Source organism: Rhea pennata, chromosome 8 (assembly GCF_028389875.1).
Source record: "Rhea pennata isolate bPtePen1 chromosome 8, bPtePen1.pri, whole genome shotgun sequence".
NCBI lineage: Eukaryota > Metazoa > Chordata > Aves > Rheiformes > Rheidae > Rhea > Rhea pennata.
The window spans coordinates 32,771,811-32,790,008 of NC_084670.1; the positions used below are offsets into that span (position 1 = coordinate 32,771,811).

The 18,198-nt window shown below is 43.2% G+C and overlaps 1 protein-coding gene across 1 annotated transcript in view; it reads right to left on the reverse strand.

Annotated features, from left to right (window-relative positions):
- COLGALT2 (collagen beta(1-O)galactosyltransferase 2) overlaps positions 1–18,198 on the reverse strand; it is a 57,060-nt gene that overhangs the window by 15,767 nt on the left and 23,095 nt on the right. Inside the window, exons 2-4 of the mRNA XM_062581079.1 lie at positions 3,951–4,061; positions 2,248–2,365; positions 1,338–1,472 (exon numbers count right to left, since the gene is read on the reverse strand). Of these exons, the coding sequence (XP_062437063.1) occupies positions 1,338–1,472; positions 2,248–2,365; positions 3,951–3,964 (267 nt within the window). The 5' untranslated portion in view covers positions 3,965–4,061. The remainder of the gene's footprint in view (positions 1–1,337; positions 1,473–2,247; positions 2,366–3,950; positions 4,062–18,198) is intronic.

Sequence of the window (18,198 nt, forward strand, 5' to 3'; positions counted from 1 at the left end):
CTAAGGCAAATATGGGCAGCAAAGGGTGAATTTCCAAGAAAATAAAAAACTCTTGCTGTCCTAGAAGACATACAGCTTAGGATCTTGCCTTCTAAAGGGTAACAAAATATACGATGGCCGTAGATCAAAGAACAGATCAAAAAACTACTGATCTCTTACTGAGGTTTACCTGTGGGCTGGGAGACAAAAGCATTATCTAGAGTCCCTGTCCCTGACTGAAGGTTTTGGAAAGGCCATCTAGGGTTTAGTCAAATCATTTCAAATAAAATAGTGAAAAAAGGCAAAAAATGACTTGTGGAAATATACCTGCCACTCTATATAACTGAGTATCATACTAAAATCCTTTTATAGACAAGATTATATAGATTAGCTTGTAAAGTGATAGCTCAGAGTCACACTAGCTCTAAAAATAATGCTATTTCTACTATGCACAACATTTTCATATTTTGTACCTCCCACGGTATTGGGGCTTGAAAATACAAACATGCAATTCTATTTTCTAAGCTCAGCTCTTCTGTTGTTTACACCAGTACCCTTTACACAAGTACCCCAGCACACACACACGTTCTTCCATGCAAAGGGCATTACTCCACTACAATAAACCTTGTTTGTGTGGGGGGAGCTGCACAAGGAAAAGCAAATTCTTCACAGGTTGGTGTCAATATAGAAGAAAGTCAGTTTAAAAATATGTACCAAGCACTTCAACCCCATTCAGATTACAGAAGCATATGGAACCACCTCAAATAAATACTGGTGTGACTGTGAGTATATTGGTATTTTCTTACGTTTTTAGTGGAATTTTATCATTTTCCAGGACTTTTGATTAGGAACAGCATCATTCGAGCAAGCTCAGCTTCCTCCAGATTCAGCTTTTTCAAGTGAAGAATCTCAGATGAGGAAGCAAATTTTATTTACACGCCTGCAAACTCAATGCAGAACATGTGCAGCTTTGCTCATACCTAGAACCATACCATTAGAACACAAAGCTTGAAAATCAAACATTCACAGGATGCAATCTTCTCTTCTCTCTTACCCCTAGATTCCCTAAAAACATATGGTCCTTTCCCAAATATACCAGCACAAGATCTGGTATCCCACTTCTAAGAGAGATGCAAGTTCAGGCAAGTGAGTGACACGACTATCAATGCTACGTGATACTACCTCTGCATGCCTCAGAAACAGAGCAGCTTCATTTCAGAAAGGGGAGCAGACCACACTATAAAAGCAGCTGGGAGAGACCACAAAACAGAAAACACACCCACTGCTTCACAGGCAAGAAGGCCTTTGAAAACATACAGCTCGCGCAGCTGCCCGGCACTGTTCACGAGGTCACTTGCCTGGGGGGTGATGCCACACCAGAAGTTAGAATAGAGAGAGCGAGACTCGAGCATTGGTGCTACCAGTGTTTTGTTTTCTGCTATCATCAGGTTCAGGGTTTGTGGGTTGGTCAGTAAATTATCTGCATCAATGAACTAGAGAAAGGAGAGGGAAAGAGAAAAAGAAATTCATCATTAGACAAAACTATATGCTTTCTTGGGAACAAGGTGGTCAGAGACATGAGATGATGGTAGAAAAACCCACTGAGCTGGAGGTTTTGATCACAGGAAAAATGCCCCTTAGAAGTAAACCCAGGAGTGGCACCCCTAACAGTACAGTTGTAAGATTGGAAAAGATGCAGAGTTTCCCTCTGACCCAACAGAATGTTACTACAAAACTGGAGCAAGGAAGTTGTAAGAGAAAATTATGTTATCCAAAATTTAGGAAAAGCTTTTTCTGCCAAGACGATCACGAAGAGCTATTAAAAAAACAGGCCTCAAAGCCTCATCTTGTTCAGAAGCTGAGAACACCACCATTAACTGCTGCTGCAGTGACCAAAGGCATGCACCTTCCCACATCTGCTGAATATTCCCCTCAAATTTTATCAATAACAGGTTGGGTTTTAATTTATGGGACTCTTTGCAGGGCACCTACCCACCACCAGGACTATATTCAGCCTTGTCAAACACAGCTCCCAAGCCTGAGCCCCAAACTCTGTGGAGAAAGCCTGTGGAGAAACTCAGGGACTTACCCACAGCTCCAAATTTTCGTGCTCGTCAGACCAAGAAACGGCACAAAGCATCTCACTGCAAACAGAGAGCTTTTTCTATAGATGGAGAAGAAATAGCCCCAGTTCCAGTGACTACCCAGGAAGCTTTCGCCTAGAGAGAGTTAATAAATCAAATTTTGATTTATTTCCCTCAGACCTACCAAGACATAGTCTGACCACTTCTCTCGTGCAGCACGAAGGGCAGCCTGTCGGAGTTTCATGACATGGGTAAATCGGGAGCTTGGCCAATGTTTTGGTCCAATTTCTTCTGGGTAAGATCTAGCGAAGAAAAAACAAGAACCAGTGACTGCATCAATCTGATCCCTATTAATGTAGTCAAAAAGAGTCGTCATGTTCCCTTGCTGCCTTCAAGTCAAAAGAAAAACAGAGTTAGGGTCACCTGAGGCAACCCAGGAGAGCAAAAAATGAAAGGCAGGTTCTGAGAGAAACAGATTCCAACCTTCATGCTGGCATACGTACCCAGAGCACTGGAGAAGAAACAACACAGCAGCATTTCCTGCCAAGTGGCCACAAGCAAAATAGCACTAACAAAAACAGCAGCTTGTGCAGCAGGCCAGGCCCCCACATGACGTAAGCAGGGGTTACCCCACTGGAATAAACTGAAGCTGACTTACCTCATCTGACTCTCTGGTAGAAAGTCCTCTGTCTTCTGGCAGGCTTTAAGTTTAAGACTATGAATAAGGCTTCTTAAAGCCCAGCAGAATCAACACAGATGGGGATGCAAAGAAGAAACACTACTTCGGATTCCTTCAGGATTTGAAGCATTACTAATAACTTAAGACATCTTGATACCAGCTTTTAAATCTACAAAAACACCCAGTCCCAAGGGCCCACGTGAGCAAAGTTATGTGAATATATCTGTTTTCAGAATCAGGTCTAAAAGCAAAATTTTCATAACAGAGATGGAAGAAAACTTAGGGGCAGATCCTTATGTGAGATAAACATTCAGGTTTATCTCTGATAAACCTGCAGAAATAGTGCCAGCATAAATCAGCAAAAGAGCTAAAGATTTCAGAAACTTTTTACAAAATGTAAAAAAGTCAAGTTCAATAACATTAAAAAACCAGAATTTCAATGTAAGGATTTAAAAAACAATTCAGTTAAACAAGTATTCCCTGTTGGTTTGCAGGACAAATACTCTACCACTGCATTAGGGACCTTGAAAATGCAAGTAAGCCCAAAAAAGGGGGAAACTGATATACATTTCCTTGATCGGAGAAACAGAAAACAGAACAAAAAAGAACAGTTGATCTTAAATAACAATGATGATTAAAAAAAAAAAAAAAAACACACATTTCATTCTTCTGCTTTGAAATTCTGCATACAAATAGGTGTCATCCTTCATTCCTTAACAGAGGATTCTCCTTAAATCTAATAGTGTATTTCAAAGTAATGACCCTGCAAGTCATGTAAAGGCATAAGGCTATCCTTAATTAAATCTAATTCTCTGGCTCAGAACTTATTAAACATTTGATGCCAGGGACATAGTTTTCACATAAACTATGGGAATAGGCTATGATTCTCTGCTCCCTTGCAAATAAAGAATGTCGTTTTTTATTCCCTGAAGCTTTTGATGTGATCTGTTTACCACGCAACCAGCAGCTGCAGATGCTAAACAACTGAATAGAAACTCTCTGCTCAAAAGTTCTGTACAAATTGCCACAGAGCAAGGGGGTCAGAGACCCTTCTATATGCTCTAGCAGAGTCCTAGTGTGACAGACCCTGCAAAAATTGCATTCTAATGCAAAAATGTTTAATACATGCCCTGGTTTGCAACCAGAAAACCTAGAAAGTTTGACATATACTCCTAATAGCTCCGGTCAGCTCCCACTGCAGTACTCACAAGGGGTCCTCCATTGGCCTCCACTCCACATAGTGATAGAGGTTCTGCACGTTCTTCAGCCACTCTTTAAGGATTGCTGTGGTATTATCAACACTGTGGTCAGTGGCTGCCCTGGAGAAAATAAGAGCACAAAGAACCCTATTAACAGAAGATTCAGGTGTAAGGAGCAAGCATGAGAAGAACCTATTAACTCCCTCAGGAGTTTGCCCATTTGCCCTGGCCTACAAGACCTCACAAGGTACTGCAGAAGTAGTGTTCCTGACCTTCTTCGCCTTTTCCCAGCTGGTAAATGACTCAAACTCAGACAGAACCTGTTTCTTAGAGGCACATCCAACTTCTGGCAGAACTCAGTGCAACTCCACAGATATGCAAGTCATTGTACAGGAGTCCAGCAGAACTTCACTTCCTCACAAACTGCTCCCTTAGCCTAGGCAATGCTGCACACCACTCCTTGCTTTAGAGGCCTGATCCTTTCTCACAGGAATCATAGCAGCTTTGTCACGGACCTGAGTGGACACAGAATTTACCATGAGAGCATGGTAAATTCTCCTTCCCGACTCCGAGTCACATCCCTCCAAATCTGATTAGTTCATCCTGTGGAAAGAATGGGATGGAGAAAGACATGGGATGAGCGGTCCAGGATAAGTTAGGCACAAAGGCTATGTATCTAGAAGCACAAAGAGTTTGTTCTGTTCGATATTCTGTTCTGCAAGTCCTCTGCTAATGCTGCCCAGCCTGGCTCCAAGCACTCACACTGTACTGCCTCATCCTGAGGCCTGGGAATCACACATGCCAGGATGGGAGGCTCCACAGTGACACTGAAAGGAGTCCCCTGCTACCACACAGCTAGGCGGAGGGCAGGAACACTGTGCTGGCAGCTCGCTCTACAGTATGGATAATTACAGCTAGGGTCTAGGGAGCCCATCCCCTCCAATTTGCAGCTTGCAATTAGCATGGACCCTCACAGCTGCTCTCTGTATGGGCTATTCAAGCACAGAGGTGGCAGGGAAGGCAGAAATGCATAACATGTGCCAGGACTGGCACCTCCTTCACGCCCCCCTGCTTTAGCCAGCAAGCAGCAAGGTTCAAACTCAGAGGGATGCAACTTGCTTTCTTGCTGTTTCTTGACACAAAGGCTGCTGAGAAGCCTTGTGAAGGCACTATATTCTACTAAAACAGTCAACACTTGGCCTCAGACCTTGGGGGAGAAGAAAGCTACCTGCTTCAACTACAGTCTCTGCCATCCTCCCAGGCAGCAGCAGCATCTAAAGAGTGTTTTTCTTCTAGGAGTTAGTCAGTAGAGTTTTGCAAACTCAAACACAATACGCTTATCCGTGTCTCTGGCAGCAGTCGCATGGAAAATGCTTCCAAAAGAGCCACCAGCTCACCTCTGCCTGGGAGCCTCAGATCTTCAGGTTATAGAGCAAGTGAGCTGAGTCACTTCCCAGCTGCTCCTTTCCAGCCTCCAGTTCCCTGGCACTGGGTGTTTGCACACTACAGACCTGGCAGCTCATATGGCCATGGCAAATTCCCTCGATCTAAAGGGCTGCTCATTTCTCCTGCCAAGGCAGCGGAGTACTAGGATCTGTGGGAACAGCCCCACCATGGGACATAGCCTATGTATCCACCCCTCAGCAAGTTCCACTGAGAACTTACAATCCTTTTATCTAGTTTTACCAGGAGTCTTGACAGAACCGTAGCAAGGACTACGTGAAATGTGAATCCACTTAAAATGTCCCTAAAGGAAGCGCATAGAAAAGGTGCCCCTATTCACTGTGGCTTTCTTTATTGCTGCCCTCCAGCTCCAAAGACCCCAAGGCACTTCTCACAGCATCCTCCAGCCTACCCCACAGTCAAGGGATGGTGTGCAGAAGGGAGAAAGGTGCCACATCCCAAACCCCGGAATTACTTAAGCCATTTCAGAAAAAGACCTCAGCCCAAAATCATTATATGCACCTACAATTCAGAATTAGAGCATAAACAAACTCCTTCTAGTTTGTGCAACTGGAAGGTATCACGCCTACGGAATTTAACTTATTTTAAATTAAAAGAGAACTGAGAATTCAGATTTTAAGTTTATTTATAATTAGAAGAATGGGATCACTTAATGATAGGATATTTGTTTGTGAAACATTTACTTCCATTTATTAAAATCATAAATAATGAAAAAGTGACAAGTGAATGAAGGTTGTCTTCTTGCAGCTAATAACTGCTCTGTTGCTGACTTGGTATAACACTGTGACAAGTCAAGTTTGCTTCATATATTTTATGGATTTCAGATCATCCACCAAATCCTTGTTTCAGGCCATTTGGGTGGTCCTCCCACAGCTAGGCCTATAGGCCATTTCAGTGGTCATGGTCTCCTTTCTTCCTACACCTGGGCTGCGTAGTCAATGAATGACAGCCTCTTAAATCCTTGGGTATTAAGGGGTATCCTTGGGTGCATTAGGAAGACTGTTGCCAGCAGGTTGAGGGAGGTGATCCTGCCCCTCTACTCAGCCCCAGTGAGGCCTCATCTCCAAGTACTGTGTCCAGTTCTGGGCTCCTCAGTGCAACAGAGACATGGAGCTACTGGAGAGAGTCCAGCGTAGGGCTACAAAGATGATCAGAGGGCTGGGGCACCTGCCCTATGAGGAACGGCTGCGAGAGCTGGGCCTCTTTAGCCTGGAGGAGAGAAGACTGATGGATCTTATCAATGTCTACAAGTATCTGAAGGGAGGGTGTCACGGGGATGGGGCTAAGCTCTTTTCAGTTGCTCCGTGTGACAGGACAAGAGGCAACGGGCAAAAACTGAACCACAGAAAGTTCTGCCTGAACACAAGGAGGAATTTCTTCACCGTGAGAGTGACGGAGCACTGGAACAGGTTGCCCAGAGAGGTTGTGGCGTCTCCTTCTCTGGAGATATTCAAACCCTGCCTGGATGCAACCCTGTCTAACATGCTCTAGGTGACCCTGCTTGAGCAGGGAGGTTGGACTCGATGATCTCCAGAGGTCCCTTCCAACCTTACCCATTCTGTGATTCTGTAAAGTTCTTAAAATATCACAGAATCGTGGAAGCGGCTCTGTGTTTCCGGCCATTACTGGAGCTGCATGCTCTCATTACACAACATACGGGGGACAGCACTGCAACTAGGTATCACAAAAACTGAGCACAGATGACAGTACCCACTATCAGAGTTCATCTTACCACACCACTTGCCTGGCCCAGGCTAGTCTTGAGAACACTGCAGCCTTCAAAGAAAGCACACAACTCCCACAGAGCCAGGACAGGCACATAACCTTTTCCCTTGGCAAATCCCATGCTGATGCTTCTACTTCAGAGGAGCTCAATGGGGAGATGTGCCAGGGTTTGCTATAGTCTGGGGAGGGAGAGGGGAAGCTTCAGCACTGTTGTCAAGTTAGGCCCAGCTCCTTCCTTATCTCAGCCAGGAGATTTTTCTCCATTCAGCTTTGCACACACGTGCACACTCACACATGCACATATTGTATCAGTAAGGAGCTATTTGCAGGGAAGAAAAGCAAGAGAAATCCCCAAGTTCACAACTGGAAGGTAATTTCACTGACAAAGAAAACAAAAATCTTGGGTCACACAGCCTCAGAGAGTCACTGGGAAACAGCTCTGTCTTGTTGATCAAAGAGTTGTTTCACCAAGCCCAAAACACTGACTAGCAGAAGACACTGGGAGACATCTGAACTGCAGGTCTGCCCTTAAAAGCAAGTGTTCAACATCCTACTCCTCACAGAGTGGTGCTCCCTCAAAAAACCTCATCCCAGAAGACTCTGGCAGCTAACAGCCTCCGGATAGAAGTGAGACCTATGAATCAGAACATGGAGAAATCTCCAAATCTACCCCCAAAAAAGCTGTTAGAGTACAAATTGTATTTAACGGCCCAAGCTGCAACGGTGTTGTCATGTAGTAGGTAAATTCACATCCCCATGGAATTTTTAAAAGACATTGAGGAGACAAAGCTCTGGCACAAATAAAGGGCTGCTGTCTCCAGGGCTATCCACTCAGCAACATTTCCAAGTCTAAAGTTCTCAAAGGCAGTAAAGTTTGTCATGCCTTGGATGAAACATGCCCTATGACTAGCAATCTGGCAAAAAAGAAAAAATTCCAGCTAAGTTTCAACAATCAAGCCATTCTCAAAAGTAATTATCACTATTAGTTTCAGAACAATACACTTTCAACTACATCAAAATAAATCAACATTTGCTTCTATTGTAGTGTCCGAACCATTGCCTCAGAAAAAATTAGCAACTATGGTGCTTGCAATATCACTGTATGGATAAACAGGCTAGTACTGCAATTTTAAGTGACTACCACTGCTAAGAAAAAGTGGCAAATAAAAATATTAGTTCAGTTCCTACTGGCAACAACAGCTCCTGAAGTCACGGGAGGCACAAGATATTCTGTTATAAATCATGTTTCTCTCTCATGGACACTCAGCCTCTTCAAGTCCTACAGATTATTAGAGTCAAAACTTCAGCATTAACTCAGACAGTTGGAACAGTTGGACCCTCTTAGTTTTTAATCCAAGTTCAAGACAGCATGGTTATCCTTGCTGCAAATCAAACCACCAACCTGCTGCCAGTGGTACAGACCTCGTCAGGGCTGGAAAATTAACTGTCCTTTCTCTGGGTGATGACACCAGTCAGGAAGGTTTGAGCTGCACAGACAGAACAGCCCTTGCATGTAGTGTGCCTGGTACAGTGATGTGGGGCCACAGGATGAGACTGTTCACAAGTTATACACTGAGGGTTAGAAAGTAACACATGAAAGAAACTGTGCTGGAAGTGTTCTGAGCTCAATTCTCTTCGGAAAGACTTTTGTAGCAGGGGCGGTAAAGCTGCATGTCAAATACTTGCCAAAAAGCTGTGTTAATCTGCCTGTGTGACAGTGCTAGTGGAGAGGGGCAACACAGGCCAACAGCTCTCCGGGAGCTGTGCAAGTGAGGTTGACAGTAAGAACACATAGCATAAGAGGTGTTACCATCCCTCCTCACTTACTCACCCAAAGAGGAGTCCTTGCTCTGTCTTCCGATCTTTAACTGGTCCACTGTATCTGCTCGGTTGGGTGAGGATAGTGGGCTACCTTAACCTGGCTCCACTTAGCTTAGCAGTCCACATGGCCCTTAGGCAAAGCTAGTACCTAGAAATCTTTATTACATTTTCGAAGAGCAGGTGAGCACAGTGTTATTATTTGAGTCTATCAGTATTATTCTTGGCCTGACATCAGGTTCTAGTAGTTTCTTGAACAACAGAACATTTTGAAACATCAATGCATTGGGGACCAAGCAGGAACTACGAGAAGATGCATTAAGTGCAAGGTTACAGGAAAAGAGGTGAGGTGGCTTGCTGGCTGGCAAGGAGGAGTACAAACAGGCTGAAATACTCTTGTCCATGAAATCCTGAATCCACAGCAGACATGATCCAGTTGCCTCCACACCATGTTGAAGCAAGTTAAAAAAAAGGACTGCATGTAAGTTACATCAACTGGAGCAAATTGGATAAATAAAATATAGCATAGGGCACTAACTAAAGAACCTAAGCAAGCTCATCAATGTCATCCTTGGCTACCATCATCCATAGAGCAAAGTGAGGGGTTAGACAGACCTCTACTTACCAGCACAAGCTGTCCTCTTTGCCTGGCAGTCTATACTGTACTGGCCAGGAAAGCTGCTGCAGGCTATATCCCACACTTGCACCCCAAAGAGTGACAGTACCTTCATGAAACTCTGAGTCCATGTTTTAAAGGTGTTTGTCCTCCCCCTGAATATCTAACACAGTAACTTGGTTAGTTTCTAACCATCAAAATTGCCAACACTACCATCACATATTTGAGTCCGAAATCAGAGACTGAAATCAAACATGAAATGCAACAAGATTCAGGATAAAAAGAGCTGATCTAGAACAAACAGAGAAAACAACCCTACCATATTTTCCTCTTCCCTTATGGATGCCTCTGGGCATCCTTGGGTCAGACCCTAGTGTTTTCAAACAGTTTGATGCAATCATAACTGGGAAACACTGCTAGTTCAAGTTCAGCTTGCCTTCCACCAGGCCTCCAGGACCCCCGAGGCCTTTCTGGCAGAGCCGCTCCCCAGCCTGTGTCACTACAAAGGGTTCTTCCTTCGCACATGCAGGACCACACATCTGTCCTTACTGAATTTCAAGATATTCTCTGTGGACAACTTTTCCCATTCAAAGCCAGTACACTGTCTGCAACTACTAATTCAGGTAGAATATTGAAACAGTGAGTTTCTTTCAAAAGGGACAGGTTTCATTGATGACCTTTACATTAAAAAAAAGAGGCAACTTCATGTTCAAGAGCTGATTAACAATGTCTAGAATTTGATTAAAGACAAAAGTCTCCTGCAGGACTTACAACTCAAAGCCTGTGACAAAGCAAGGAAAATAATTAAACAAGAAACTCCTGTCACTCTTTTCAGCTTGTTCAGGGAAAGAAAATTCAATTGATTAAACTGAAATAGACCTCCAAATGGACACACCTATTCCAGGAATGTGGCAGCTTTTTCTGCAGATTTAAGCCCATTTCCAATAAACAGAAGTTAAATTTAAAAAAGTTCGAGTAAGAGCGTTCATATAGGGTCTTATGTCGGCATAACTACAACCACTTCAATATTTACCTTGGCTTTTACCAGTAGTCTTACCATGGATACAAGCCCTCATTGTCTAGGCTTAGCAAAGTGCCACTTCCCAAAAAAACTCAACTACCATAAACGGTGGAAAAGTAAGCACAACAGTAAGTACCTACCATTTTAATAAATGAATAAGTGAGCAGCAACAGACTAGGAAAACTGCTTCTTTTGCAGACTGCTCATATTTTTAGCCTGATAATGTCTCCTCAAACTCTATGTTTGCAAGAGGGAGCTAATTTAGGCTTTGATGATCCTTTCCATCTTCTTCTCACCCTCAAAAACAAACAAACAAGCAAACAAACAAACAACAACAAACCCCACCACACACCAGCTCTTACTTCTTCACATCCCAGACTGCCCTCCCAAGCTATTTACAGTTTATTTACCTCAGGCAGTGGGTCAGAGGAGAAAATAGTTCATCTTTACCATCTCTACAGGAAAAGTACTGCAGGACAAAAAGAACGCTGTGTGCCTGCGGCTGCTTTGCATTGTAACAAGCTTGGGCAATTCCACAGCCAAGGGCCTACAGTAATTTTCCTATGAAGCTTAGTGTTCACCAACTTTTCACTTTGGTGGATAGGTAGGGAGAAAGGCCTTCTAACAGTGGTAAGTACTTCATGTTCAAAAATCATGTTGTATAAAGCAGAGTCAGAACTGAAGGTAGCTGAAAAGGTAGTTCAAAAACTGAGACTATGAAAACTATCCTTTTCCTTCCTAGCAGCACTTTGAAAACTAAGACTTGAGGAGGGTATTGGCTTTATTTTCTCCACCAGCGCAAAGAAATAGCACAGAAAGATTTACATGGAGACTGGATCTCCACCATTTAAGTCAATGGGTCCCAATTCATTTACTCTGACGGGAGCCAAACTTAGACACCCAGGTTAAGGTGGACCAATCTCCTCACCCTACATCAAGCGCGTACGTTGAATGGTGGACAGTCAGGGAACGGATGGTTGGGGCTGCACTGAGAATGACTCACAGGAATGGGGCAGCCACTGCTTTCCAAGGCCCATGCAGTTTCTATGTGAAACAGGACTGAGTTGGACAAGTTTTCTGAGTCCCAGGAAAACCCAGAGATACCTGTTTCAGCCGTCTCTCTTAGTTCATTTCCTCTTGCAGCCAGTGACTCAGTTTACAGGGCCTGCTACAGGATTTAGCCCAACATCAAGTTCCACTGAATTAAGAGTCATAGGTTGGCCACACACCCCAAACCCACAAGGCCTCATCCAAAGTCAGTACAAAGTCTGTTAGTAGGTCACCTTTACCAACTATAACACAGAAACTGGTGAGAAAATACCAGTAGCTCACATGGCCCATCTTTCACAGAACAGAGACTGTGATAAAGCATTCAAAGGACCTCACTTACCTCTCAAAACAGTGATGGAGGTTTCTTTCTGTGAGCTGCAGACAATCACATACCTATCTAAAGCTTATTTTTGCATATTGTGTTCCCCAACTTGTGCTAGTAGAGGTGCCCAAGTCATTCAGGTCGAACCTGGAATCCCTCCATATCATCACATACCTCAGATAAGTCAGAATGAGGAGCTCTTCACCTGTGGTCTCCCTTCCTCCCCAGTTTTACTGCTCAGAGACTATATTGACAGTAAGTCTTCTATATAGAAAGGTCATGCTATTTCATTCAGTGATGGTCATTCCTAACGAGTTGCTACAAAGTCCAAAGTTGCTTACCATAGCAGCAATTACAAACAAGAACAGCACAGAGTCAGTGACATGCCCACTGCAAAGCCCACTGCATCAAAAACAGCCATGGACTTCATATCTAGCAGCACCCAGAAGTTTACACAACTAAAGTCCACTTAAGACCATTAGGTTACACAAGGCCGGACTCATGAATTACACAAACCAACTGGTCTGATCCTTCTGAGGAGCAGAAGTGTCCAATGCTCTGAAGAGCACGGCTGGCAAGAAGGCAGAAAGGAGATTATATTGTTTGCTTTAGTCATCTACAAGATAATTGTTTGTTGGTCTGTGGTATATGAATGTTAACAGTTGAGGTCAAACCAAAGAGAGAGCAGATGTAGGGGACACATTAAGGTACCTCCAGGTTTATAAAACTTGTTAAAGGCCTGCAAAATTGTTTGCATCCTGCACCAGAAGCCACTTTGGGCAGCTCAGAAAGAGCTCCCCAGTCTGAGTAGAGAATTAAGCTCAGTGTCAAATGGGCTGTCCTGATTGATGATTGTATTTATTTCTGGCGCAAGTTCAGCCTTGCCAAAAATAACTTAAAAAGTAAAATCCAGCAATGGAGTCCTAATATAAGTTAAATATGAATTTGGGTTTAGATTTCCCAAAACAAGTGGTAAATAAAGTAACAGACGAATCATTTCTTCCTGCCTTTTTGCCTGAATGATGCCAGACGTAGAAAACCAATTTGAAAATACAAAAACCACCAAACTGGCAGTTTCCACTGTAAACCAAAAATGAATTAGCTTGACTAGGAAACAGTGCAGCAGAAGGAGACTTGAAGAGAAGGTGTGGATCCTAAAGGGGCAGAGGAAACAAAACAAGACTGAGGCAAAACATTTCTGAAACCCAGTGAGAGGGAGTCTTCCAAGAGAGCAGAGAACTAACAGGAAGCAGCTGCACTACGATGACAGCCCAAGACAAAGCTTTTGGTAGGTGCAGCTGTATTGCCTTCCACTGAGGACCACAGCGCGCTACCCAAAAGCAACTGACTTCCACTGCCTTCTGTACGGCTTGAGGTGACGGGGAAGTGGTGTTTAACATCTCCCCAGTTAAGGCAGTACACTCCGATTTTCCAAACTCTTAATGTTTCATTCAGCTGGAACACCTCCTTCCTTACCAGAGAGGAGTAAATGGGGTTGTCCCTTACTATTCTACATTCTCCTGTTCAAGATCTTCACAACAACACAGTAAACCAAACAGGATGCACCATACCTTTCAAGCACTGTTTCACTAGCAGGTAGATGCTACTCCTGTCCATCCAGCACTGAGAAGACTCAGCTAAAAAACAATTTTCTTTTCATTAGAAATACTCTGTTGCTTTATAGAAACTTGTGCTGCTCCCTGGACTGCCAGCCCTAGCTTGTATCCATTAGCTTGCAACATCAGACACCCCAAGCCCCACAAACATCAATGGGATCAGAGGATAACACATCGTGGGACTTAAGCTAGCTTTTGCAGTCCAGGGGCTATTAACAGATAAACTTTTCCTGCTACCACTTATTTTAGCTCAATTATGTTCACTGACTTCATTAGTAAAGCCTCAACATTCAGGCCCAAATCCAGAGAACTCTTGAAGCATTTAAGCAAGTTGCTAAAATGCAGGTGTGTGCTTATGACCTTTTGGCTTTACAAGGACTTGCTAATTGTTCCAGAGTTTTCTTTAGTTAAGGGCATACTTAGGAGTAGCTTGCTTTTTATTTTAATTAAGTCCCTAAGGTGTCACTTCCCAGGGGAGAGGCAGTCTGAGCTCAGTTCAGTGGCAGGGAATTGTGTGGGAGTGTGGAGCTAGTAACAAGAGTGATACTCTCCAGGCTGGGCAGCTGTACAAGAACAGGACCTCACAGAACAGGAATGCAAGAAGTATGTCTCTTCTCTAACTCATTCTCTGTATCCTTCAGCAGCTTGTGGATAATGGATTTTGCTGGCAGCAGCAACAATTTAAGAACCTTCAATGGTCTTCCAAGCACAAGTGAGAATGATTCCCAGACATATATAAACGTGTGCAGGCAAACAGGCACCAGGACCCTTGCTCTTTTCACACTGCCATGAGGAATCTCTCATCCATTCTTGGCTCTCAACCCAAAGAGTAATGCAACAGTGAGGAAGCAGAACACAGCTCTTTGGCTGAGCTTAGCACCTATAGGAAGAAGAGATTAAGTACCTAGAGACTGACCTCCTAGGGCAGCTTCCCTTTCACAATAAAGGCACTGTTGGATATAGTAGCAGTGCTTCACTCCTCAGGAGCCTCAGGCAGTCTCTAACAGTACAGTGCCGCGACAGACATCTGCTTAAGCCCAGTGGGTGCAGACAACAGGCTCTAGCAAACAAAGGCATCAGCATCTCACCAGAAAAGGCATCAGACTAGGGCCACCTGTGGCGGCCTCACACTGGGAGTCAGAAACCAGCATTTCATGGCTTCCTACATGGTAAGAGGAATTCCCATGCAGCGTGCAAGAGGCTCACACCACTTCAATCCCAGCTCCCTGCTTCTTCTTGCTCTAGTTCTGCGCACAGCCCCCTCACGTTACTCTTCTGCTGCCCTTTCCCCTCCAACAGATCTTTAAAACAGGCGAAAACATCAGCATTTGACCTTGCAAATACTTCCAAGCATATTTGGCTTCACTGGAACAATTCCCACAATGTGTAGTATACCTCATATGCACATGATCAGGGCTTTTGCTGGCCTCCAAAATCAATTTGCTCATCCGAAGAATTAATTTCAACAGTTCCCTGATTTCTGAAGGGTTAGTGGAAATGAAAGCTTGTTCCCACCAACACTGAGACACCAGCTAATGCAGCTGTTCAGATTAAAGCATGCAACCCACTGAGAAGGAGTATGAATATTTAGAATGATTTTTGGTTCTAGTAACAAAAGACAGATAGGTTTGAAAAGGCAGAATATGCTTGTATTTAGGTGCCTCATATGACCAATTTTCAACAGAAACTTCCCATACCACCTTATCAAGGGTTCTCCAAAACAGAAACATCTGAAAAAGCTTTCAGTCTTTATGCACCAAGTTTGATGAGGAAGGACTGCAAGGCTCCCAAAGGCTGCCTTGACTCCAGTAAGCCTCAGACTATGGATCACTAGGCAACTAGTATTGGAGGGAAGGGTAGATCCAAGTTATTCTGCACAGTAGTTTACTTCTTTTAATTTCATTTCTCTTCTCCAAAGGTATAACCTTGCCCTACAAGCATCAGCAAATACACAATGTCTGCCTCCCCACTCCCACATGAAAGCTTTCCTGTGGAGGTACACATTTCCCTTTAAAGTTCTAAGTATGCAATATTTATGTGTTCAGAATATAAAGACAAGAAAAAAAAAAAACAAACACACACACAACCAAATAACCCTACCCATCTTCATTTACTTTCCTACTTTCCCTGAACTTCATCTCCCTTCTAAGCTTACACTGAGGGCCAAACGCTTGCTGTTATTACTGCAAATCAGAACCTGTTCTTGTTCCTCACACCAGGACAAAGCCTTTGTCCATGCTGTACTAACCCTGATCAACAGGCATTTCTTCTTTGAGACAACCAAAGAACAAATGAATATCTCTTTCAAGATATCTCTTTCAGTCTGAAGAGAACAGTATTAGCTGAATATAACTAAGTGATATGGTTAAGATAGGTACACTTAGCTCTTCCATTGAAGAGTTTTTTAGAAAGCACTCTTTCAGACACGACATTCTTAGGATCCCTTAACTTTTAAGGGATGAAATATGACTTTCTTTACATTATGAGTACATTTTAATTCTAATCATACCCTACAAAACTTTAATTAAATTCACTTTCACACACACAGAAGTACTTTTTCATGCAATGCAAATACTGTAGAATTAAATGGCTATAAAAGTGATTTTTAGCCATTTGCTAATCATAGGCTGTCAGAATATTATACGTCTGATTTACTGATTGGAAGGAGTTAGAATAACAATAAGAAAATTATTTGTTTTAAAATATATCAGGCCAGTTCTGGAGCAGGGGCAAATTTAGTTTTTACCAATCAAGGATCCGATCTGTGACCTGGAAACTGGTGGGATACTTGATAACACTAGAGTGGGGTTTTAGACTATATTGATGCTTTCACATGGAAACTTTGTTGATACAGAAAGATATTCTTCCCAAAGGTTTTCAACCCAGTTTTACACTTCCCATAGCCTTATAGAAACACAAAGCAAAGTGATTTCCATCTCAAAGCAGAACAAGACAGATAGTAACAGTGTTCTCTGAGAAACAACCCCAAATTCAGCACTTGGAGGAGAAACCCTCTTCAAAATAGGAAGGAATTGTAAGAATAAATGTAAGCGCAGGCTATAAACTACAGGCAAAGCAGCAAAGGAAGCTTAGCTATTCAGAAAGATTTTGCCTCTCAGAAGAGCAAATAAAACATGTTTAGAAGGGCAAGAGATGCTCAAAGTTAATAATCACTGAAAAGCAATGGCATTTAGTATTTTCACATCAGCAGCAGTCCCCCTGAAGTTCCAAACTCTATACATAGCCTGATACAAAGCTCAAATTAATGGGAGATTTCTTTAATTTCCACTGAACTTCAGACCACAGCTCACTAGTCTTCTGATATTTGAGGAAGGATGGACCTCATTCATTCTGTTTACTAATTTATGATTTTTATCTGTCTCTTCAAACTGTAAGCTTTCCCTTGAAGTAGCAATACATGTGGAGCACCAGTAATAAAGACAAGTCACTCTTACACAAAGACTCTGGCCTATGATCGTTTTCAAAGCAGACTTTCTCCTACTGAAAGCCCAGGTATAGTCACAACGTAATCAAACCACTGGGACTTCCACCAGCCATTGAATCAGGACTTGTGTGTTTGACAAAGGTGAGTTGTGCTGCTGTAATAGGTCCTCAGTGCCCTCAGCACCCCGCAGATGGAAGTGATGTGCAGGCTTCTTTCAAAACAAAACTGCAGTCAGCTGAGAGGGCAAGGAACATGTACAAGCAAAAATGAATGAAACAAACCAACAGTTGTTAAGCAAACACCACAATGAAAGTCCCTGATGTTCCTGAACTGAAGGGACATACCTCACTGCCACCTTGGTCACCTCCAGCTGGTTTAAAAACAATCAAGGCCTGTTTTACAGCAAAGCAATTACTTTGTGTTAGCTGGCTTGCAACAAAATCCCTACAGTGACCAGGCAACAGCAACCATCACCCAAACTATCTATTTTAAGTTAGCTCTAGAGTCAAAGCAGATTTCCAGCCAGACCCTTCACCTTTCTGACAGGCTGACGAAATCCTTTGCTGTTGCTGCAGGCTGAAGAACTATGAACAGGGAAACAGCACAGAGCCCACTAGATCTACTCTCCATACTCAGGTGCACAGAGATCTCAACAGTAAACCATTCTGTGCAAGCGCAGCGATTTCTGAAAAACATGGCACAAATGCCAGGAGAAATCTTCCAGTTCAGTAGGTCTGAATGAGTTTAAAGGTTCAGCTACTCACTTGTGCAACAGCTGGCAGAATAGCACTTCTGTAGACTTTTGGATAGCAGTTGTATTACAGCGCTCTTTACTGGACTTACACTACTTAATGGAGGAGCTCATGCTGTCCAGCAACCCTAGTCCCTACCTCCAGAGAAGGCTTCCTCAACTAACAGCTGCACAGAGTTAAGAAGAGCTGAGACATATACATGCCCCACAGAAACACATCCATTTTATGAGAAGCAACAGATTGGCTTTATCCACAAAGACTTGAAAAGAGGATGTTAAAGGCAAAAAGAAAGTTTGGGCTTAGTCACCAGCCCAAGTTAAGGGGTGCCTGGGCGCACTAGCAATCATAAAAAATATCTTGCCAAGCACTAGAAGACCGAGATTCTTCTTAGCACTCCTGGGGCATGTGGGCTGACGAACCCAGAGCAG